General features: G+C 41.5%; 1 protein-coding gene across 2 annotated transcripts in view; it reads left to right on the top strand.

Moving 5' to 3' along the window:
• Window positions 1–4,548: 4,548 nt before the first annotated feature.
• IFT81 (intraflagellar transport 81) overlaps window positions 4,549–24,481 on the top strand; it is a 53,712-nt gene continuing 33,779 nt past the window's right edge. The window contains exons 1-9 of one of the 2 annotated variants that reach the window (XM_019486878.2): window positions 4,549–4,656; window positions 5,999–6,164; window positions 7,045–7,148; window positions 8,084–8,264; window positions 11,859–11,948; window positions 13,134–13,199; window positions 13,519–13,629; window positions 14,875–14,959; window positions 23,400–23,563. In XM_019486878.2, the coding sequence (XP_019342423.1) occupies window positions 6,021–6,164; window positions 7,045–7,148; window positions 8,084–8,264; window positions 11,859–11,948; window positions 13,134–13,199; window positions 13,519–13,629; window positions 14,875–14,959; window positions 23,400–23,563 (945 nt within the window). In that variant the 5' untranslated portion in view covers window positions 4,549–4,656; window positions 5,999–6,020. The remainder of the gene's footprint in view (window positions 4,657–5,998; window positions 6,165–7,044; window positions 7,149–8,083; window positions 8,265–11,858; window positions 11,949–13,133; window positions 13,200–13,518; window positions 13,630–14,874; window positions 14,960–23,399; window positions 23,564–24,481) is intronic. The other variant, XM_019486879.2, reaches the window with a different exon arrangement.

Here is a 24,481-nt window from a genome sequence, read left to right as displayed (position 1 = left end):
AATGTGCCCAAAGGACCTGATTCTGCAGCACAAAATCAACATGAGTTTTCTAGTGGCTATCAGGGACTGCAGGAGCAGGGTTTAATTTCCACATCTTCTCACTTTTCTGCCCCCAGGGCCAGGGAGAACAGGCGAGGGAGACAGAGAGAGAAATTATTTACCCGTTTCATCTTCTGACCAACAGAACGGTTTGCATTGAACTGCCATGGGACCTACGTCACCATCTCCACTCAGTCGTGCCACCTCCACATGCCACCACACTTCAATTGCTCTGCTTCTGTGTGATCCCGCTGACAGAAAGGTGCATGAGGGAAGAGAAGAGAAAGGAAAAGAATGAGCTCCCTCATAGCGGAGTGAGTTTTGCCACTGCCTGAGTTTGCTACTAGACAGAAAAATACCCGAGCATTTGCAGGGCCATCAGATGCTGAGCCCAGTGCTGTGCATAGTGACACTCTTGTTCTCCAGGAGAGGGCAGTCCTATATCATCACACACGCCTCATGTGGCCAAAGGATGGCATCCATCCCAGGGCCTCAGTGTGCAGTGGCCTAATCCATTGGAGTCAGTTTGCATTGCTGTTAAGGACCTACAAAGGCTAGCAGCACTCTCAGTTTGACATGTTGAATTCAATGCAGAGATGAGTCTAGTATCCAGGTTGTAGCTATATTGGTCTAGAGGGGAAGGCAATCAGGACTCATAGTAGACGTGATATCTTTTATTAGGCCAACATGATTTTTTTGCAAAAAAAATCTTTGATTGCAAGCTTTCAGGCACAGACAGCCTTCGTGAGGCATTGGAGAAAAGACTGTAAAAATTCTCCTGGGTAGATATGAAAGTTCATAGTTCAGGGGATTTCACAGAGGAGTCAGTAGGTGGAAAGCTCCTCTGGGCAGTCAGTTCATAGATGGTATGAAGCTTCTCACCTCCTGCGAGGGTCTGTGATGATGCAAATTACCTTGAAACAAAGATGAGTTTAAGAGGATTATGCTGGTGTAGCATTCACCTTTTCCTGGACCCACTGAGGCCTGATTCCCAGTTGATCTCCACCTTGAACCTCTCCACATTTGTATAAAATGCAAGCAGACTGGGTACCAGTGCTTTTTGCCTGCTCTGCACAGGTGTACATGGCTGACCAAGATCCAGGGCAGGTCAGGTGAGTTACGCCAAGTCAGATACCTTCAGATTCAGGGCAGAGAGAAATTCCTCTCTGTCTCCTGTTACATTGCAAAAGATCCTCACACATCTACATACAAACCCAAAATAAAACTGCCAAAGCTACACATGCACAAAGCAAACCAACTCAACCAAGCAGGGAAAAATATTTTCTTCTCTAATCTCTTTTGGCTTACAATCATCTACTGTGCAATCTGTGACAGTGGTCAGCACAAGAATTGCAGAAATAAATGTGTTTAATAAGTTGACAGTGTTCCTTGAGACCTCATTTATAATCCTCTTGCACAAAGGGAGAAATTGCTGTCTGACAGGGATAAGTAAACACAGTTCTCATTGGCTTCAGTGCACGTTGTCTGTGGCCCGCTGCTGATTGAGGGCTTTAGAGCTATGGCTTATTTGATGTGGAGAAAATTAATACCACGTCAAGAAATTTGGAGGAAATCATAATGATAACAGTTCTCATTGGGACAAGCCAAAGCGAGATCTGTGATGCATCTGAGTGCCAGAATGGCCCCACACAAATGGATTTTAATATAACTCAGCCATCTCTAAGTGCACATATCCCCTTATTCCTAATAAAAAGGAAGAACAACAGGACTTGGATCCCATACTGCAAGCAGAGATGCTCTTCAAAGTGTCACCTTCTCTTCCTAAACACACTTATTTTCACATTAACTTCTTCCATCTGTTTGGGATCTGACCTCAGGAACCAGTCCAGCAGCATTCATCTTCTTGCCCAGGGATGTTCCCATATAAGGTGATCTCTCTTTGTCGGTCAAGCATGATTTCTATTTGCTCAGGTTTCTTTCCACTCTGATTTGCTGGCTTCCATGCTTGAGTTCCCCTTGCAAACTCACAAGGCGGTCATACGTTCAGCAGCATTTGTCAGGCCTCGGGAAGGCTAAATCTGCACATTTATAGGGCTTTGGGTAAAAAAAATTCAGGCCAGGTCTCTTCTGTTTCTGGCCTCTGGAAGCTGCCATCACTATAACTCTTTCTCAATAATCATACTAACATCTTGTTTAGCCCCATGGAAGTGTCACCTGAATAAGAAACTGAGGAGTGAATACATCATTGATAGCATTGTAATGCCATTAGGAAACCTTGTTCAAATCCCTGCAGTGCCATCCATCACAACTATCCTGAGACATGGGATGTACCCGTGGGGCTGCATATGGGAAACACGGAAGCACCAGCTGGAGGTTTTGTGGGATCCCACCTCATCTCCTAGGCACACTTCCCATTTGCCTGTGGCAGCACCTCTCCTTGGGACAGGAAGGAAGCAGCATCCTTGTCCTGTCTGTGAAGCTCCACAGCCTCCACTGTGATCGAGAAACCTGGAGATAGAGCCAAGGTTTGATTTTTCTAGGCTGTGGGGATGGTTTTGACCTGCAGACACTGAATCCAGACAGATGATGGAACAGAAGATTGTTCTCTGGTTACTTTGGGTTGCATGTGTATGCAGCTTGAGACCACTGGAAGAAATGCCCATGAAGATGCATAAGCCTCAGGAATCCCCAGACACATCCTGTCTCTCTCCTAGCTGGAAAGTGCAGTGGGATTCAAAACCTGCCCTGGACTGACGGCAGGGCTTGCAGGAAGGAGCTAGCAGCAGCATGTTGGATCTGACTAGGTTTCTTTGGTCTGTCTTAGGCATCTCTTCCACTTCCTCAATCACAGCTGGAGTAATCAAGCCCTAAAGGCTTCTATTAGGGTGGATATCTGGACCACGTGGGGAGCCAAAACAGTCTGTGGTGCAAGACAGAAGAACCCCAAAGGCAGCTTCCTCCTGGCTGTGCCGTAGCCCCAAGTCCTTGCATTGTAGCACTAACAACCCCTGTGCCGTCTCGGGACTTGTGAAGGGACGAAGCGGAGGGCTGCTTGTATCAGCCCAAAGTGGTCCAGCACTGACATTTCCCCCCAGATTCTGTGGGCTCCTCGAGGGTCCCGACATGCTGCAAGAGCGGTGTCCTGGGGCCAGAACCAGCACTGCAGAACGTCACTCCCTCCCTTTCTCTCCCTGTGCCGTCTGGATACTCGGCACACTCGAAGAAAAGAGGACTAAAAAGACACCAGCAAAACATATGAAAGGAATTGAGGTCTTCCCGCAACTTCTAGGTAGATGTGATCCTTACAGGTCAGCATAAAGAGCACAGGCAGAAATGGAGCATACTCTCGTTTTTACAGCTCAAGCACCACGCCCGGAAGAATTTCTTCAACCTCTTCGTGCCTCAGTTTCCGCACTTAAAAATGAAGACAATCATGGTGCCCTGCAGGCTTGTTGTGAGGTGGATTAATTCATATTTTGGAAGTGCTTCGAGTTAACCCAAGATAAACACCGCCGATAGAAATACAAATATTATATTTATGGTTTCTAATTACCGAGTTGAATTTTACACAAGCTGCTCCTCTCAATTGGCTTGAATCTGGGCGAGTCAGTGCATATTTTAATCCATCGTATGTGGACCTGCATGTGATTCAAAAGCAATGGAAGAGGCTAACTACAACGCAGAGGGTCTGAAACTGATCTGGGTTGAATTGATGGATTCTGAGTGATCTGTACCTAGAAAATCAAGGACTGGACGGATCAGTTTTATGCACAAATGTCAATTCATCCTTTTTTTTTTCCCCGTTTGAAATGATATGAGCTCCTGCGTTTGCTTAGGAGCTAGGAACAGATTTTAGGTCTTGTGAGTTGCATTGATAGCAGATGTGCCAACCTAAATTGGAGAAATTAGCTTGTTGTTCAGATCTGATAAAGACTTGGAACAATATTGCCATCCGCATGTCCTATCTGTCCAATTTTCAGTTTCAAAGAACAACAACAATCGTTTACTTAATTAGCAGAGAGCAAGCCAGCTCGTCTGAAATGTTTTCACGCTGCAGATTGCCAGAAAATCTTAATTGGACGCATGTATCAATCTGCTTTGGGGCGATGCTGCAGCCCCAACGGTCCAGGAAAACCATGAGGCGAGGATTGTTGCGAACGTGGTCTCTTAGGAGGCCTGCCGTGTGGTTGAGAAGGACGCAGCCTTGCTTTCAAGTGCCACAGTGCCCTTCCTGAGCCATCCTGCAAAGGAAGAGGTGCTTCTGAACAGAGGGAAACGCCATTTGATTGAGGAACCGGTGCTGACAGCGTATCCTTGCAGTTTTGCTAACCATCGCTGGGTGTTTCCCCCCGTCCGGCTGCAGCACACGCAGCTCCAACCTCCGCTTTGCTTCCCAGCAGAGGGGCAAGTGCTGTGGGCAGGCCTGGGGCACGCGTAGTAGGATCTACTCTCTCCCAGAACAAGCCCCCACGTGCCCCGCCCTCAGGACCTTTTCCCGCCACGGCAGCCCCGCACTGCGCATGCGCCCCTCCTGCCACCAACGGGCGCCGCGTGACCGGAAGTGACGGCGCCGCTCCGGCGTAGCAACCGTTACCAAGGGCCCGGTAACTAAGCGAAGAGGGCGTCGAGTGGGGGCGGCCTGTGGCGGGGGCTCAGGTAACGGCGCGGGGGCGGCCGGGCCGCGCCGCGACCCCCGCGCGGGGGTCTTCGTGTGCCTGGAGGGCTCGGCAGCGCCGGGCGGGGCCAAGCAGGCCGCTGCGGGGGTGTCCCAGCCTGCCGGGCTCTGCTGGCTGCCCCCCCCCTCCTTCTGCTACTTGTGTCAGGGGGTTTAACCCCCCCCCCCTTATTCTCCATGTGTCAGGGGGTTTAACCCCCCTCGTGCTCTGTGTCAGGGGGTTTAGCTCCCCCTTATTCTCCATGTGTCAGGGGGTTTAACCCCACCCTCATGCTCCATGTGTCAGGGGGTTTAACCCCCCTCATGCTCTGTGTGTCAGGGGGTTTAACCCCCCCTCATGCTCTGTGTGTCAGGGGGTTTAACCCCCCTCATGCTCCATGTGTCAGGGGGTTTAACCCCCCCTCATGCTCCATGTGTCAGGGGGTTTAACCCCCTCTCATGCTCCATGTGTCAGGGGGTTTAACCCCCTCTCATGCTCCATGTGTCAGGGGGTTTAACCCCCCCTCATGCTCCATGTGTCAGGGGGTTTAACCCCCCCTCATGCTCCATGTGTCAGGGGGTTTAACCCCCCCTCATGCTCTGTGTGTCAGGGGGTTTAACCCCCCCTCATGCTCCATGTGTCAGGGGGTTTAACCCCCCTCATGCTCTGTGTGTCAGGGGGTTTAACCCCCCCTCATGCTCCATGTGTCAGGGGGTTTAACCCCCCTCATGCTCTGTGTGTCAGGGGGTTTAACCCCCCTCATGCTCCATGTGTCAGGGGGTTTAACCCCCCCTCATGCTCTGTGTGTCAGGGGGTTTAACCCCCCTCATGCTCCATGTGTCAGGGGGTTTAACCCCCCCTCATGCTCTGTGTGTCAGGGGGTTTAACCCCCTCTCATGCTCCATGTGTCAGGGGGTTTAACCCCCCCCATATTCTCCATGTGTCAGGGGGTTTAACCCCTCTCGTGCTCTGTGTGTCAGGGGGTTTAACCCCCCCTCATGCTCCGTGTGTCAGGGGATGAGGCGTGGGCTATACCAATGCCCCTGCTGGGAGCGAAGCTCCTGGCTGGAGGGTCCTGTGGGGGTCAGGGAGGGATTTCCCCTCCGCTCAGATTGGGGGTGGGGGGGGGTGATAGCAGCAGGATGAGGGTCAGGGCTCGCGGTCGTCTGAGGTGGGATTTCGGCGGTAGCCGGTCTGGACCGGGCCGATGCGGGTTGCGGCGGGGGTTGGGCTGGGGGTGATGTCGGAGTCCCGCAACGCCCGGAGAGGACGCCGGGGCCTGGGGCCACAGGGGTGTCTGCGTGGCGTCCCGAGCAGCTCATTTCCCTGATTCTCTCCCACAGAATCGTTCCCCAGGACTCGGCCATGAGCGATCAACTCAAATTCATCGTTGAGAAGCTCAATCAGGAGCCTTTCAAGAAGAACTATAATTTAATCACGTTTGATTCGTTGGAGTCGATGCAGCTCTTGCAGCTGCTCAATGACGTCTTGGGGGAAATTGACCCGAAGGTAAGGGCGGCATCGCACGTGCTCGAGCGCTGCGTCTTTGGCAACCTGCTCTCAAATGGAGTCAGAGCAGCAACCTCGTTTTGTCTCTTTCTGTATATGTTTTGTGTCTTGTATGGCATGTATTTCCTGGACTTATGTCACCAGTGCTAACCGTAATGGAGCTACTATTCTATTTGATATATTTATCTAGTTGAGCAAATACTGCTTATTTATTGGACCCTCCCCCAGGGGTCCTGCCTTTTTTTTTATTTTTTATTTTTTTTAAGGAATCAGAATAGGATCGTTAACGTTTGTATTTACAAGTCTTGCATCCACTGTACAAAATTCAGAACGGTCCTTGCTTATGTACAGAGAATGACAAGTAATCAGGAAATGAAGTTTGCGCTGCAGCTGTCTCCCTTTCTTTTGTGTCCGTCAAAGCAGAGGGGTTGAGTCGATAGCCCCCCACAGGGCCAGTGTGTTGAGCTGTGGAGCAGAACTCCAGCTTCAGACTTGGTGTCTGTTACGTGCTTTTTTGGACGAGAAGGTGTGATCTGTGAATCATTGCAGTCAGTGGCTTTGCTACGCACCCTGTCTTGCCAGAACTGTACCTACTGTTAACAAAGATAACCCAGACGGCTGCGTCTCTGAGGACCCACGGCCAGCCAGAATACCTACCTGAAATAAAGATACCCGCGTGAAGAGCCCAGAGAGAACCCGAATTTAGATCCTAGAGTCGTATTCTGTATGCAACATCTCACTTATGACAGTTACATGTTAGAGTCTATCATGTCATGACTGAATCTGATTCATTCTTTTAAAGTCGGTGGTTAATTTCTTTGACCTAATCATGGTTACACAGTTTTCTTGTGCTTTGCTTAGGGTGTTTTTTATTTTTCAGCATGTTGTTGACATTAGAGAGGAGATGCCAGATCAAACGACTAAGCGAATGTTGAGTCTTCTAGGTATTCTTAAATACAAGCCTCCAGGAAGTATTACAGACTTGTAAGTATCTGTTTGTACCATAGATAATGGTAAAATATGTCTAGTTCAGTATTGCAAGGCAACACTGAAATGATGTACAGTATGTAAAAAGTCTTAAATGTTTTGGAATGCGCTAGCTTGTCACTTCAAGTATTTCATTAACACTTCTGTCTTAGCCAATACCCTTTCCCTTGTTCAAAGTGAAAATGATAGATTTATACCAAATTATTTCACTTTCTGACTCAGTCGTCAATATCTCTCAATTAATAGGGTTTTATTTTATTTTACACTTTAAATGGTACTGCTAGTCACTTGAAAATTTACTCCATAGCATCACTATGACTGCTTCAGTTAATATTCTGAAGATATTTCTTCTGTTAAGTCCTAAGAAATGCACACAGATTTGCTTGCAGGTCCAGATTTAGTGTGGGGTAGCAAAGTAGTCAAGGGCCAGGGTGGGGTGAATCTCAGTCCTGTCCTTCGTGATGTGCTCCACTGTTTTGCTACCTTTGCTTCTGCAGGTGTATTTTGTATTTGATGCTGTTTATCAGGCTAGTCAGTAGAGGGTGCTGAATGACTAGTAGGGTCATCACCCTCCCCTCCACACTGGGCATCATTCCCTACTGCACTGATGCTGTACCAGTTTGCAGCTCCCATGTTTTCTAAGTTTCTAGAGCGTACCACTGAAACGCAAGCTCCATTGCTGCAGTCTTTGTCCTTTGCCCACTCTGGGAGATGTACCTGCCCAAAGGGCAGCAGAATCAGGCCCATAATCAGCAAATTGGCATCATGAAATAATTTTTTTTCTTTTAACAATATTAGAGAAAACCATTAGGCAGGTGGGGGAGGAATAACAGAAATTATCAGCTTGTTTAGTCCAAACTAGTGTCTTTTTGCTTGAGACTTTTTGGTGGTGACTGATACATGTGGTGGTGATGATGATTATTTTTATTTAGGAGTACATTCCGCCAGGGTTTAGTTACTGGAAGCAAGCCTGTAATTCATCCAGTCTTACACTGGCTTCTTCAGAGGACCAACGAACTCAAGAAAAGAGCCTACCTGGCACGTTTCTTAATAAAATTGGAAGTGCCCATTGAGTTCCTTCAGGATGATACTGTGGCTGACACCAACAAACAGGTAGTGTTTTAGATGAATTGACCAACTGCACAGTAATTTTAATGAAGGGGTTAATGGATAGCTCAGAGGTTTGCTGATGGAGTAGGCTGGCAAAATGTGATTTTCTTGTATTATGTTGGCTCATGTTTTTGTATTTAGTGTAGATGAGGATTAACACTTAAAATATGTTCACTCAGAACATCATCCAGCTGACTTTACATTTGACTTTGGCCAGCTAATGTGTTTTAAACCCAGTTTATAATAGCTGCTAAGCAGACTTTAAAATCATATTAGTGAACATTAATTTTATTTGTTTATTTTTGTTTTTAAAAAATCTCTCTCTGCTTCAGACGAGTATGCAGAGTTTTTTGCCTCTAGATCACCACTCAATGCAAGTTGGACGTGTAGTCCTAGTCTCTGCCCTGTGGATAAATAGAAGACTTCAGTTACCAAGGCTAATATTGTTGGTTTTAAATAGTCAAACTGACTAGGTTTGAAATCCAAATTTAAAGCAAGCCAAATGTATTTAAGACGTGTTTGATTTTATATTATCTGAGGTACATATTTACTTAATTTCTCTCCAGAGAGGTAGTAAGACGTGGTAGACTGAGGTCAGGCAGAAAGCAAGGCAGAGATGCACTTTTTTTAGACTAAGGGAATCTGAGAGGCTTAAACCTTTGTGAGATACTGCTCACTTCATCACATGCTATGAAAAGAGTTTTCATAGCATCTCATCTGATGAAATGAGCTGTGGCTCATGAAAGCTTATGCCTCTCTGATTCAGCTAATTTATAAGGTGACCTCTACCTTGCCTTGTATCTAATTTCTGTCCAGTTTTTTCTTATGCAGATATGGTGAATTGCAGTATCACATCATTCTGGAAGGTTTTTAATTATTAACTCCAAATACATATCAGGCATTAGGAAAGCTGTGTAGCCTTATGAAAGTTTTTTTTTCTCCCTTTTTACCACTGACCGTATCTGATTTATAATCTAAAATAACTAAACAAAAGCAGAAAAGAAACAAATTGTGGCCTGTATGTTTGTTTAGTGTGTGGCAGTCCTTATTTGTATAAATATCCAACTCTGCTCTTTCCATTACATAAGATATGTTCCTTTTTGGATTACAATAATATAACCACTGTATTAAGATAATACTCTGCTGACTTGTTCAAAATAGAAGCTGGAACAATATGCCACCTTTTATGTAATTTGACATTACCATGTGAGTTTTTAAATATTGATGAAGGTAGAATTTTACTGAGTGAGTCCAGATATGGAGGTTTGCAATATCATATTTTTGTGGAGAGATGTCAACAATTTTCACATGACTCCTTGGAAATATTGTTGTTTATACAAGTTTCTTTGGTATACACCAGTGGTTCTCGAACTTTTTCTTTTTTTGTGGACCACTTGAAAATTGCTGAGGGTCTCCACAGACCACTTAAAATTTTGTTGTTCTACAAATCAAAGCACACGACTCATATTTTAATATCAGTAGGCTTACCTTACAAGTACAGATATTCTCGATTGTTCCGCAGCCTTTCTGCGGACTACCTGAATAGAGCTCGTGGAACAGTGGTGGTCCATGGACCACAGTCTGAGAACCTCTGGTATATACTATTTTGCTTAATTGTTTTCCTGGTTATTTAAGCACGGTCCTTGGACTTACTGTCAGTTTCCAGGTCACTGGAATTCGAACTGGTCGTAGTTTATATTAACCAAGCAAAAACAGACAAAGACCCAGATGGCCAGTCCTTGATGAGCTTGCCCGTGGCATTGATAGCCTGGGCATTACTTGGGTTGCTTGTGTGTATCAACTGTTTCATGTGTTGTGTGTACCTCTGGGCCAGCTGCCATTGGCAGTTCAGTTAGACTGACTAGCTGTGCCCTTAGTATGGTCCAGCAAATCATTCCTGTCCCAGCTTCTTGAAAAAGCAGTGGCTTTGCCCTGTGGTAGTGTCGGCTGGTAAGTCGGCAGGAAAATGTAACTGATTTGATCCAGTTTCATGCCTGGAATGTGCGTTAATTGGAAAGAGGCGTCTTAAGAAGCATCTTAAGCCAAAGATTTGCGACAGTGTGTATGTTAAGTATGCAGTGTCTCTGGATCCTCGGTGAAAATAGGTCATAGAAATGTCCTTTTTGGTAACATCATCATTCACATGTGCAAGTGCAGGATTCTTCTTGACAGCATTTTTTTTCCTAGGGTGTTGTCTAGTTTATTTTACATGTCTGAAGCTCTGGGCTTCCATAACTTGCATTGGGATATGGCTTTACAGTCTAACTGATATCTGTATATAGATGCTGTCCTTATTATCAATGTCTTAAATTGGTCTTTTATAATTTATTATTCAATTGCCATGTTGTATCTAAAGTCTACAGTTTTACCCTAGTAGTTGTACTCTTGTTTCTGCTCCTACTTCTTTGTAAATAATTCCTTGCCATATGCACCCTGTCATATCTGTCTTTACTTGCCACTTAAGCAAGGTTTACATATTTTTGATCTTTTACTCTTCTTTTATAAATCAGTCATTTTGTTGCTATTCTCTGAATTCATTACAGCTGTCAGTATGTGCCTGATACTGAAGTGCCCAGAAATGGAAGCAGTATTCTAAGTATTGTCTCCTCCGAGTTCCACAGCAAGGAATCATCACTTCATTGCTCTGTGATATTATGCCTCTGTTAGAACTGGCCTTTTTGATTGCCATTTTGTATTGAACATTCATATTTTACTGCTCTTTCAAGGGAGTAAGAGATCACTTGGGTCTCTTTAGTTTTCTCCATCTTTATTTAGTATTTGTTTCTGCATGGACTATCTTTCCTTAGGTGTTAGCTTATATTTTTTTCCAAGATGAATCTAAATTTATTTTCTAGCCATATTTCTCAACTCCCTCTGTCCCCTGTTCTTTCTCTACCCACGCAGACTTTCACACTGCCTCTCAGCTTAGGATCATTGGTGGGCAACTCACTAGATTAGTACTCTGTGTACTGCCTTCTATCTAACTATGGGTAGTATTTATATTATATAACAGCTAGACACCTTGGGCTCAATTCTGGCAAGTTCTGACACTCTGCTTTCAATCCTCAGTCGCAGTAAATGACTGCCCACGTGTAAAATTAAGCAGGTGCTTAAGTGCTTTGTTTGCTGCTCAGTATCTAGCAAAATTAAGCCCAAAGTGTTTAGATCAAGATTCTTGTAAAACCTGTATTTTTATTCTCTGATCAATCCCTTCCGTCCTTGGGCTGGCAGGGCAACACAGACAGTATAGTCATACTTAGGGTTCAGAAAAGCCATATGTTAACTGTTACTGATGCAATGCATGGATTGGATCCATCAGGAGCCAGTCAGAACTGCCAGAGTTGGAAACGGCAGCAATATGTACCACTAGGGCAAAGGTAAAAACACTGTTAAGTAAAAGATTATTCAGTGAAATAAATCCAAACTCGTCTCTGCTTTATAAATTGATTATTTGCTATATGAAGACTCCCTTAAAGATCAGTAATATGAACACAGGATTTGTGTGTCTATTGTATTACTAATAAAGCAACGTAGTGTTATGAAATCTCTCATACACAGAGCTGGCTTTGCAGGTCTGCTTTTCTTTGTGTCTTTTAGTATGAAGAACTGATGGAAGCATTTAAAAACCTACATAAGGAATGTGAGCAGCTGAAGGCATCTGGTTTTTCCACAGCAGAAATAAGAAGGGTAAATAAAAAAAAAATCTTCATTGAATTGTAACATTTAGTGCTGGGTTTGTCTAAGTTCCCTTCCATTTTTTTCAGTCCCATAGACCAACTGCAGTACCTAGGCTGTGCAGGTCGGCACTAACAGATGCTGCAGCTGCTGCATTATGAACAGGGCTAGTTCTCTCTTGGCAAAGGTAGTAAAAGATCCAAGGTCATACCCAAAACTGGGTCTTCTGCAGCAGGTTGGGGAGCAAGGTTGCCAAGATACAGAATTGACCTCAATAGTAACATATATATATATATTTTTAACATTAACACTATATTGCCCTCTGTGCACACATTGGTTTCAAACCTTTTGCTTTTGTCATGTAGACTAACCTTTTCAGAGGTGCCTAAGTGACTTAAGAACTTAAATTATTGGAAATCAACCAAAGTATTGAAAAGTAAAGCAGATTTTAAAAAACCCAATTAATTGAAGATCATCTAAAGCAATTGTGATATTTTCTTTAAGGCCCAATTTCAGCAAAATATCTAAGCACGTTCTTCGCTTTTCAGTGTGATTGCTTAAATGTTTAAAATTTTAAGCACATATGTAATAAGCATATGTGGGATTTGGTACCTAAGTGTATGGGACCTGTTTTTCTTCTGCAGCAGTGTAAATCTGTGGAGTAGCATCACTCTCAAATATGGTTAAGTGAGGAAACTTACCTGACCCATGGTTTATAACCAGATGGAAACATTTTAAACATATTTTTCATTGGAAAAATAGCAGAATGCAGCTTTCCTATGTGATTTAATGCAAAATAGAATTTGGATAACTGTCTAGTGCGAGGTCTGATAGGAGATTTTAAGGACAAACATGCATCCAAAATTTGATGCCGACACAAGTTTTCTTTTTTTTTTAGTAAGATGTTTTAAATCAAAGAAATCCAAGTGCTCATATTTTAGATGTGCCCACTAATGTGAGATGACACGAATGACATGCTGTCAGCTAACCTGTCCTACATAACGATGGTGGGAGTTGAGGGAGGTGAGAAAGAAAGAGACTAGATGTTGAGACTGTATATCAATGAATTTGCAGTTGTGCTGGTACAGGCAGAGACAGTTTTCGATTTATATTAGTATAACAGAGTCTGCCCCAGGTCCTACGATATTATTTTTGTAAATAGATTAGCCAATTTTCATTATTTTTGCTGTTTTGTAGGATATCACTGCAATGGAAGAGGAGAAGGATCAGCTCATCAAGAGAGTGGAGCGTCTTAAGAAGAGGGTAATAAGAGAAGTAACACTGTAATATTTCAGTGTCATAATCCTTGGCTTGCAACTCTGGTTTAGGAATGCAAACAAGGATTAAGATAAACATGCTGTATATCTGGGGGAAGAATCAAATAACTAATTGACCTAAAGGGAATTTCCCTAGGCGGTAGTCCAAGGCTATTAAGGTCCTTAAGTCCAATGCCTTGCTATCATTTCTAAGTTGTAATGTATATGGAAAGGAAGTACTAAGTGGGTTTGAGAGACACACGATCGCACTCATTTATTTCTCAACCATCTGACAGTGATATGTACTGTTTATCTATTTACTGTAGGTGGAGACAGTGCAAAACCATCAACGAATGCTTGAAATAGCAAGACAGCTTCGCTTAGAGAAAGAGAGAGAAGAATCTCTGGTCCAACAGAAACAAGAACAAAAGAATCAGGTATTCATGTTGAAGTGTATATTAAAAATAAAGAAACAGATGTTGAACATTATTTGGCATGATTCAGTAAAAACAGTAACATTGAAGGTGATGATAGGTGACAGTGTGCATATCCTTTCAAGATCGGAAACTGAAACCTATTTTAATACTTTTCAGAACTTGGAGCTCAACCCCCTGCAAGATCTTCTGTCAGGTGCTTAGCTCCCTGAGATGCCACTTTCATTGTCACTTACCTTTGAAAGTGCTTTGTGCTGTAATTAAAAGAGATCAATAAATGAGTTGTTGTAACCAAATGTTGCTTTAACCTTGTTTGTATCTGTGTTTTTATTGGGATTTAAGTTGGGATAATGCAGGGGCAAATCAAATAACATGCAGTTCTATGGGTTATACAGGTTCAAGAGCAATGGGGTTTGTGCTTTCCACTTTGATGAAGATCGCATGCAGAATTATTTATTAGGAATAGTTGGAATCAGTCAGGAGGGATCTGCTGTGCTCATGGAGCAGAACAAGACATTTTAACAGTCCAACACCGTACCATGGCACAGTCTTCTATGCACTCACTAGCTGACTTCTGGCAGCTAATCTTATGAAAAGGAGGAATGTATTGAAAAGACAAAAACACAAGTTTTGAACACAGTGTTTGGAAGCAATGTGGAAATTACTGGATATTCCTTCACTGGTTGCATCCTAGCTTGAATCTGAGTTAGACCACTAATGAAATGAACTTGACATTCACCAATTTCACTTCCTAGGAGATATTTGAGTAAGGCAAAATACTTCCATTCAGCTTGGTACTGTTTGGCAACAAGATTGGCAGGGTATTCTTAAGCTTGGCTCAGCATTGTAGTATTTGATTGTTGCAACAACTCGGCTGTATTGCCAGAGCTGCTGTGAGGATCCGTGTCTAGTATCTCCCTTTGCTGCCCCTGACTGGGTGGAGTTTCTCTGTCCTTGCTTTCATAAAAAAAATCCCCCAAAATGTTAGTATTTAAAATTCTTGAACAAGTTCCTCCATAAAGAGAACATCACTTAGATATAGCTCAAGAAGCATGAATTCTTTAATAAGAACAAAAATATAACAATGCCAGGCCAATTGTTGAAACATTTGTTTTTGTGCTCTAAGAACATACAGTCTTTTTCTTGTGGATACGAAGTTCCCAGGTGAACATTTTTCCATCTTAATACTGTATTTTGAAGACATTGCTTGAATAATGAGTTTATTAATGGATCCAATTTTCTCTTAAGCTGTTCCATGCAGAGCAGAGGCTGCAAAGAGTGCAGCTCCAGCTGAAAGCTATGCATCATGCAGTAGCGGATTCAAAGCCTGAGAGTAAGTAGGAACGCATACATATATTTTATGTTTTTTATATTTTCGTATGAGAATCAAAGTTTTATCATGATTTATTACTTTTTAGTGCCAACAAATGCATGAGGAATTTCAGACAAAATAAATAAGCGGCACCAAAAAGCTGTGCAGCAAAAAAGCTTGCTGTCTGAATTTTAGACAAATTTGCTACAAAGAATGAGGGGAACAAGCGGTCATATGAGGAAAGAGTGGTTAGAGCAATGTAATCATGGATACTTCAGTTTTAAGCAGAAGTATAGGTTTGAAGCTCAGTTCCGCTCAATGCACTTATATATAAGATTAAAGAGTAATGATTTATATGCTAGTAGGAGAGATAGCTAGACCCACGATTACCAGTGTTGTCAATGCAGAGGGACTTAAGCACAGTTTGTGTTTAGAAATGTTTTGTGTATATTTAGGTCTGTGGTCAGGGAAAGAGAATATATAATAGATTTTTTAATTGTTGGAAGAATAAACAAGTTCATGAAATATTACCATGAGTATAGACTTGTTTTTCATAGCTACTCCTTCAGTTGGAAAAATATTTGGTTGAAAAAATGTGTTTCTGTGTGTTAGAGCAGATAAGCATCGCAAGTTTTTGTGGAACCTGAAGTGAAGCCATTTCCTAATTATTTTACGGTACGCAACTCACAAGTAGGACTTAAATAGAATTATTTTCTTATTGTGTAACTGTTTCCCTCCAAGTTGTATTAGGTTAGAGCAGAATCTTAGTCCATGAGTAATCCCTATGAAATCAGTGGGACTTCTCATTGACCATGCAGAGGCAAGGTAAGTGCGTGGTCCGTTCCATCTCTGAAGGCCGTGGCAGTACAATGTTTAGGTTTCTCAGACTGAGCGCTGTATAGAGGAAAGTAAGTAGGATGGTCTTGGGATTTGAGAACAAAACATGATATCAGATCTGACGTCAGTTCCCACTTTTGGCTGTGCTGTATATGACCTTTGGAAATCCCTTAACTGCTCATCTCCTCTGTTTCTCTTCTGCATCAAGACAACAATAACTCCTTGAAGGATTGCTTAGAGACATAATACATTGTTTCTTGTCATCAACAGTCAAATTCTCTGCTGTACAGAGGATGTAGTACCTTGGTTAAACGGGTCATGAGCCTTGAGATTACCCTTTTCACAAGAGCGAGTTTCATCCTGAAATGGTGGTGATATCAGATGCAGTCCAGTCCAGAACTGCTGACTATTATTATGATGGCATTGGCCATAAAAGCTACAGCCTCAATCCTGCTATTGTTCCCAGACTTCTGTGCCCATACAGAGGCTGTTGAGATCACTTGGAAGTCTGCACACATGCAGGGTTCCTCCCACACAAATGGAATTGGGCTGCAAGTATATTTATAGATTCGTGTATAGCCGAATAAAGCTTCTCCCTTCCCCTTCAAGTACTTTTAATATGTCAGTTGTATCAGCTGGTTAAAGTTCTAGGACAATAAATCCTTTCTCAAAATGCAGGGTTTCCGGTTACCGTTGTGGTGCATTCTTATCTTGAAATGCACAGTCTTCTTTGAATTCATAGGAATGGTTCATAATTGTTCAGCCTGCTCAGATACAAAAGTGACAGGCGCCTTGGCTGGATCACAGAAATGATATAAGACGACATGTAAAGGAGGTCTATTTCACATACTTTTAAAATAAATGCATGTGGAGTTAGATTTTGTTTTGCACAGTACATTAACAGTGTGAGAGGACCAGTGTCCTCATTTTTCAGTTTGCTGTCTTTTTTTTTTTTTTTAATTCCTCGTAGAAGCACACTGGATAAGATAACATTAGCACACAATTATGGATTGGGGGGCTGGATGAAGCAGTGATTTGTAATTTTCTTTAAATTGGCTGACATCTGCAAGAGTTAGATAAATGGGATAGGAATTAAGTCTTAACATGGTAATATTTAACAGGATGATATTAAAGGATTTCAATTTATATGGCTAAAAAAAGATAAAGTGGTGATGGCACACCAGCTTGTGAACTGCAAAGGGAACTGAAAAGTTATTCGAACTGCGTGCTTTGTTCAAAGGGAGTGTGTAAGTTTTGTAACCTTTCCATTTTCTCAGTAGTGGTACTCAGCTACCAGACAGTTTATGTAGCAAAGCAGGGTCAGCATTTCTGCATCAGTTCCAGGTTGGTTGTTTGTTTTGGGGGTTTTTTTAAAGGCCAGTGGAAACTTGATGGTTTGGTTCAATCTTAGTGGACAGAACTGAAGGCAGCCTGTCAAGATCTATGAAACTGTAATTTAATTCTTCAAATGAAAACCCAGATTAGGATTGAACTACTTTAGTTTTTGTCTTGTTTGCAAGGAAGAATTTTGGAAATTCAGAGCTAAATCTTGGAGCTTCTACTTAAGTAAAAACTCTGCTGAAATTTTACACGAGGAAAAACTCCAACATTCAGCCTTCTTATTGTCTCTGTATCAGTCCAAAGATAGTGCCTTCTACACAATGACCAACGAGATTTATTTTTTTATTTTTATTTTTCTAGAGAATTGAAATTATAGAAGACCAAGTGTAATAAGTAAGGTTCAATTTATGTTGAAAGCTTTGTTGGTCTGTAGTTGGAGCTCTTTTATCTCATTAAAAAAATTCTCTTTGGCTGCAGCTCCTGTAGTTAGGCTGTACACTCAGGTCATTTTGAATCCATGCCAGTTTTACAGACTGTCTGAAAGCAGTAGATTCTCATTGAAGGTTAAGTATTTATCCCTTAAATCATTCTCCACTTACAGTCCTTATCAGATTCCTTCTTTTCTGACACAAGAGGGATACATCTATGTAAAGTTGCTGTTAAGGAGCACATAAAGTGGAAGTGTTCTTTATGCACATTGCTGAGATCAGATTTTTGATTACTTCATCTCCATGTTCAGATTAATTTAGGATGAAGTTTCTTTTAAGGAAAGTTTAGAATCGTAGAACTAGGACACCTTTTTTTCTAATTGCATCAATATGCAATTAGTATCAGTATACTTTTTCTTTGCCAGGAAAATATTGCAGCTGATGATTACTAGCTTTTTTCTTTTAGAAGTAAAAAAGCTAGAATACATGTACTGCATCATGAATAATGAGTGAACACTGAAATTTTTTTTGTACATTAGTAACATTAACATTGGTTTAAAATGAACACTGCCACTCTTTTTAATTTAGCTCAGCATGTCTTTTTATGTTGCTTAACTATAGAGGCAGTTGCTGCTGTTAGTTTTAAAATAAGTTACATGAACTTGTAGTTTCTAATATTTTAACCAGGACATGACATAGTATTTTTGTTGATACTCACCAGTAGTAGAGAGGCTTGAAAAATCTAACTCATGCTTTCTCAGCAAGATTGCCCTCTTGCTCTGACTATCTCTGCTGGCACAGATACAAATTGTTAACGCCAGGAAGTGAACTGAATTACTTAAATTCTTGGTTGTGGTCCACTGTACAGAACACTATTGTTCATTTCACTGGCACAGGTGCTGGGATGTGAATGACTTTAAATATTGATTGAAGTAATGTGTTAAGGTGACTATTGTTGATAAACAGCAAATGGGAAGCTGAGATACTTGGTAAAATTTATACATAGAAATAGGATTAGTGGGTTAAGTACTTTCTTAGAAAAGACATCATTAAAAGAGGAATTATGTAAACTGTAACTAACATTTATGTTTCTTTACAGTTGATAAAAAAGAGGCACTTGGGCAGCTCTTATTAAAATATTACAAACAAGTATTTTTCATGTTTTTAATGGGAATGTATTTTATCAATACAGTTTCAAATGTATCTCTGTATTTTTGGTCTGCTAAATTCTATTTCCCAGCTTTTTAGGGCCAAATTCCCCCCACTGGCACACACATCCATCTCCTGTGCAAGTCAAAGATGCTGTAGGGTAGACTCTTGCTCTGAGTAAGACATGAGACTTAATCTGAAAGAAAGCATGTCATCGCTGCGTTTTGGGGCTTGTTGCTCGGGTTTCATGAAAGAGCTGTTTGAGCTGGTATTGGCAAAGAAATATTCTTTACAGCTTTTTAAAATATATTTGCAGTGAAATCAAGTCGTCGATATTTGGATTAAGAATTTTTTTTTCACGTATCTTTCCTACTTAACTTTACTTATTTAAAAGTTGTCTGTAAAGACGTACTACGATTCTTATGCAGGTCTCCTCTTCCATCACAACTCAATGGGCTTGGCTTAGGACATTTCTATGACAATAGGAACTGAAAATAATGACTGCTCTTTGGAGTCTTTCATCAAGGGCAGACCAGTTCTATACCTGTTTCAGACTGTGCCCCAAAACCTTCATATAAGGCATCTTGTTAACTTCAGCAGGCTTCAGATGGGTCCGCAGAACACAGGTCTGTGATGTGCATACAGTGTTTTGCTGCTCTTTAACAGAACTGCAGCTGTTCTCTTACATTTAAAATAATACGCAACTGTGGAGGTGGAGGAAGAATTTACTGCTAATAATCTAAAACCATTTGGAACCAACTTTTTCCCTTGTTAAAGTCAATGACAAAATTCCCATTGACTTCAGCTAAGGTAGGATAGGACACTAAATAGCAGATCATGCTTGTTAGCCCATTCTTAGTATGTCTTATTGTGCTTAAACTCTGTTCTGAAAGTCTGAAAGTAATGTAATGTAGCAGTAGCTAGCACGTACTGCAATACAGAGACATAATTAAGGCAGGAGTGTCAAATGCAAGTGGCCCCATGGGCTGGATGAAGCACATGGGGCCAGTCTGTGAGCTGGATCCTGCCCATAGGCCTGGTATGGGTACTTGTAAACTGACTCTGTGTGTTTTTTGCAGTTTGTGCAGTTGCTCCAACCCTGTTTGCCATATGCAGCATGCTCTAGCTCCAGCCCTGTGCAGGGCATGCAGTGCATGCGGGGCCCATTCCAGACTGACCCTGATCACTGGATCTTGCACACGGCTGGTCTGTGGGTTGGATCCATTGTACAGGGCTCTCTGATGCAAGCACCACATACAGTGCATGTCCTAGCATGGCCCTGTGTGCTGCATGCAGCATGAGCTAGCTGTCACAACACGCAGAGCACAGGGCCAGTATGGGGTATGCACTACATGTAGTGCCTGTGCCAGACTGACCCACCAAAGTGGATCTAGCATGGGGGGCCCAACTATGGGCCTGATCCAGACCAGCCCCAGATCCAGTGTGCAAGGCTGGACCGGCATGGGTGCTGCATGCAGCCAACACCCCAGACCATCCTTTCCCTGGTTGCAGCCTGCGTCACATGGGCTGCATCCAGTAGACAAGACAGCAATGAAATAAGCCTGTAGTAAGAGTTGAATCCTTAATATGTCCTTGCCTTATTTTTTTTGTTTTGAATTAGGATATTTGCACCTGCGGAAGTGCTTGCATACCTGTTTTTTGTGTACACTGAAGAGTTGGCTCAGTCAGGTATATGTGCAATAGTAGGTGCAGAAATGGCAATAAATTGCGACATAACAATGGTCTTTGTTACTGTCTTCATGCACCGAACCTGAGAACAGAAGCAAATCTGGATTTAGGTTCATTAATAGAACCAGTGCAGGGAAAGTTGCCCAATTCCTGCATGACTGAGCAGGCATAAATAACTCTTTCCCTGGTCCTTCCTTATAATAATAATGCTGAAAAAAATGCCTGAATGGAAAACATGAGGAATTGCTGTAATAGCTTTTCACATGTAAATACATGGTTGGCAAAACTTGACTGAAATAACCTTAGGGCACCCAACCAAATTTACTGTGCAGTTTACGTATGTAGATTCTGTAAACTATAAAGTCAGAGTTAAAAACAACTAAAAACAAGGTTTTGAAGTATGTAATGGAAAGATTTAAGGACATTTCCTTATCTGCCCTCTAGCCTGGGAATTCAGGGGAAAAAAACAACATGATTCACTGAAAACCCACTATATTTTTTTTTTTAAGTTTTAGTTGAACTACAAAAATAGCTTTTAGGTAGTTATTTTACCATATGCCTAATCCTACAGAGAGTAAAATATTCCAGAATTATTTACAAAGGAAACAGTCTGGGTTAGTCATGAGTGTTTTACATTGACTTTCCCATCAGGTTGTCAAGTTTTGACTTGTTTCACTGCTTTACTGCACCTTCAGGAGTGTTCAGCATGTAAAAAGCCATCAAAATTTAGAAGAACTGATTTGGTAATCGCTACCAGATTGTCAGAGAAATCTGTCCAAATAATAGTGGGGTCATAGTCCTTCTGAGGCAAGTAGGTCCCAACTGGAATCCCTTTAATTTCCACTCCAAAGACCCCGGGTATAGATCCCAAAAAAGGATTTACAATTCCACTCCATGCTGACACTGCAGTTCAGCTCTCTGTATGTGTGCAGGGAGTGTTGTACTTGCGGAGGTGTTGGATCTGGCGAAACATTACACTCTGGCCCTTCTGCTCAGCTCTTGTGAATGGCCTGGTGACAATTAAATTGCAGCACTTTCATAAATAAATGAAAAGCTAACCCTGATGTGTTGTCTTATGTTCTTTCTCTCTCATTCAGGGATGTGATTTAAGGAATGCAAAATGCCTAATGGCTGCTGCTTGAGCCTGTATATTATAGTCGCTGCATTCACAATAGGAGTGACATTGTTAAGTCAAAGGCCCTTTTCCTGGGCCTGTAGCTCATTTTGTTTTGACTTTCTGCCACTGCTGGAGGTGAGGTCCCCAGACTCTTCCTGAAAGAGCCAAAAAGGAGGAGAGCTGACTCCAGCCAAGGTCCCACTGTCTGCTTCCTGTACTTGCATCCGTATTTGAACAACATCCTTTGTGTCCATAGCTCTCAGGGTTTTCTTTACATGTGTGCAATAAGTAGAACTGGCAGGAATTTGAATTTTTCTCTACCTAATTAATTTAATTGTTTCTCTAAAATCTTTGACAACTCTGAGAAGAATACAACTTTTAAAGCAGTTTGCAGGTGAGGTGCATACTCACAGCACCAATATTTTTTCTTGTTTCTGCCCATCAGAATTATGAGACTGTATAAAGTACCTCACCCCATTCTTATCTTATCTGTGGCTTCCAAATCTTACAGTCATCCTTGGCAGTGGCATCTTAGAAAATAAACTGCCTGTTGCCATCAGAAGGCCATACATTATAATTTTTAAAAATGTCATGCCTACTTAATTTACTTTGCCATTTCCTCCTGGCTGTATGTATTGTGTATCTGACTGTATTGTTGTATCCTTCAGAAAGATCTAGAAAGGAAACTAAACTGCAGTTGCTAGCAAAAGCACAGTGGCCAAAAGCTTGATAATGGTATACTGAACAACAGGCTTGTACAGACAGACTATGCCTATTGCTCCCCTCAACTAATGGCTTGATTTTATCCTGCATCTTCTTTCTGACTTTTCTATTTTAATTTAATTTAACTATTTATTCTTAGCCTGTGTAAAGTATGTGAATGTAAGAAAACAGGACCTCTTTAGTCTCTTAAATTGCACATTAATTGCAATTATACTCACCTTTTACACTGCCAAAATGTTTTAAATAGGGGAAATGGGAATTGGGTCCAAAAGAATTTCAGAAATCTGTATATCAGACGGACCAAACGTTCACTACGGCTTCCATCAGAGCATTTACAAATGCTTAGGAAAGATTGTTGGCCAAGTTCTTTCTGGTCCTGTTCTGCTTTGGGATGCTGGTGGACGAGGGGCCTAAATACTTTATTTGCCACAGAAGCAATGCTCATGGTGGCCAGACAGGTTCCTTTCCTCACTTTCTGGTTAATTCCTGCTTGTGGCTAGAATAATTCACACGAGATGGGAGGAGTTTGAGTCCCCTGTAGGAGGCTTGGACTGTACTCTGCTGTTCCAGGCATAGGGGTCCTGATAAGCATGAGTTTCAGAGAAGTGTTGAGAAAGTTATAGTTGTGCTATCCTTTGGCCATTCCTTGTTCTGGAAATGAATAATAAGGTTGGTGTGCATAAGGGCCCTAACATGGCCACCCTGTTCTAAAACTTCAAATTAATGAGATTCAAAGCCAAGTATATTTTAGTATAGCAAAAAACTACCATGAAAAACAGTTTCTTGAATGGAATGGGATGTGTTGCGTTTATTTACACAGGAAGGGTGAGCCTGTCTATGTACGTGCTGCACACTGAGTGTTGTGCTCAAACATACGGGTTAATTGGGGTTCAGATAAGAAAAGATTTACTGTTTAAATCCTAACAATGAATTTGGAAGAGGAAATGGCATAGTTTACTACTATTTAGACAAGTTTTCACAATTTAAAATGTAAATTAAACCACTAGGTATTTCTTTGAGTTTTGAAAGGAAGAGTCAAGCATTACGGTGTAATTATTGTAATCTGCTGCTAAATAGTTTGATGCATTGGTTAAATTACAGTTATTATGCTATGAAACCTAATTACTTTCTACATTACTTTGTTTAGATACACATTGATTTAATTTTTTTTTTCAAGGCTTAGTGAAGAAGTTGGAAGCAGAGATAAAGCTTAATTCATTCTTGGTCAATGAAGAAATTCCTAGAGATCTGGAAACTAAGAAGCAATCATTATATTTCCTACAAAAAGTGGTTGCAGAGCCAGCTATGAGCCAATCTGATCTCAATGAACTTGAAACCAAGGTCCGGTGATTGAATACCTACCTAATCTATTGTCTTCAGTTTACCGTGTAGTTGTATAAATCCCTATTCTAAATCTGCAAGTAAAAGCCTTTAATTATCAAAGGGAATTCCCTTCCTATTTTTACAGCAAGGAAAATGTAAAAATTGCTGATTAAACAAAGCCTATCATGTTACTCAAAACCCCACCCTGAAAAGCTGTTTAGAAAATTATGTTGTTAATTTGGATCCGCATGAACGGAGACCTTAATTTAGCATCAGATGCCTGATTTTTGCACGCTCCACATCAATTTTATAGATTTTAAAGTCCCAATGATTTTGGTAGAATTATACTGACAAAAAAAACAGTGAGAGCCGTGTTGGAAAATCAGGTCTTCAGTATATTATGGATTACTGAGTTTACATTTTAATAACAATGTGTAATCATTCCAAGTTTGTCTGCATAGTTTAAAATATTTCTGTCTAAATTTTATTTTAAATGGCAGCATCACCACTAATTAACTACTGCATTTATTTAGTTTACGTTTTAAGAAAATCAAATGTTAGAAGCTAAAGTTGTTAGGATGAGCTAAAAACTTCTAATATTAGTGTATTCAGCTGTTTCTGGACAAGAGTGAACAGGCTGTGTAAATTTAGGATTAAGGCCAAAGTAAAATCAATGACAACATGATACTCCCTTATATCTTGACTGTTATATTCTTTAAGGATGCTGATTTTATTAAGATTTGAAACCTCGAAATAGCTGTGTGATTCACCTTTAGAACCTTTTTGTTCCTGGCATATTTCTTTCTGTCATAATAACATTTGTGATTTGAATCACTTTAATTGACGTAGAATCTGTTTTCCCACCTTTCTTTCCTTATGTACTGTCTGTATTTAGTGATACTTTCACAGGATTCCAGATTTTTTTTTCTCCAAGGT

The sequence above is a fragment of the Alligator mississippiensis genome, chromosome 10, assembly GCF_030867095.1.
Source record: "Alligator mississippiensis isolate rAllMis1 chromosome 10, rAllMis1, whole genome shotgun sequence".
Taxonomy (NCBI): Eukaryota; Metazoa; Chordata; order Crocodylia; family Alligatoridae; genus Alligator; species Alligator mississippiensis.
The sequence above is the reverse complement of the archived record's forward strand: the minus strand, read 5'-3'. Positions and strand labels throughout refer to the sequence as shown.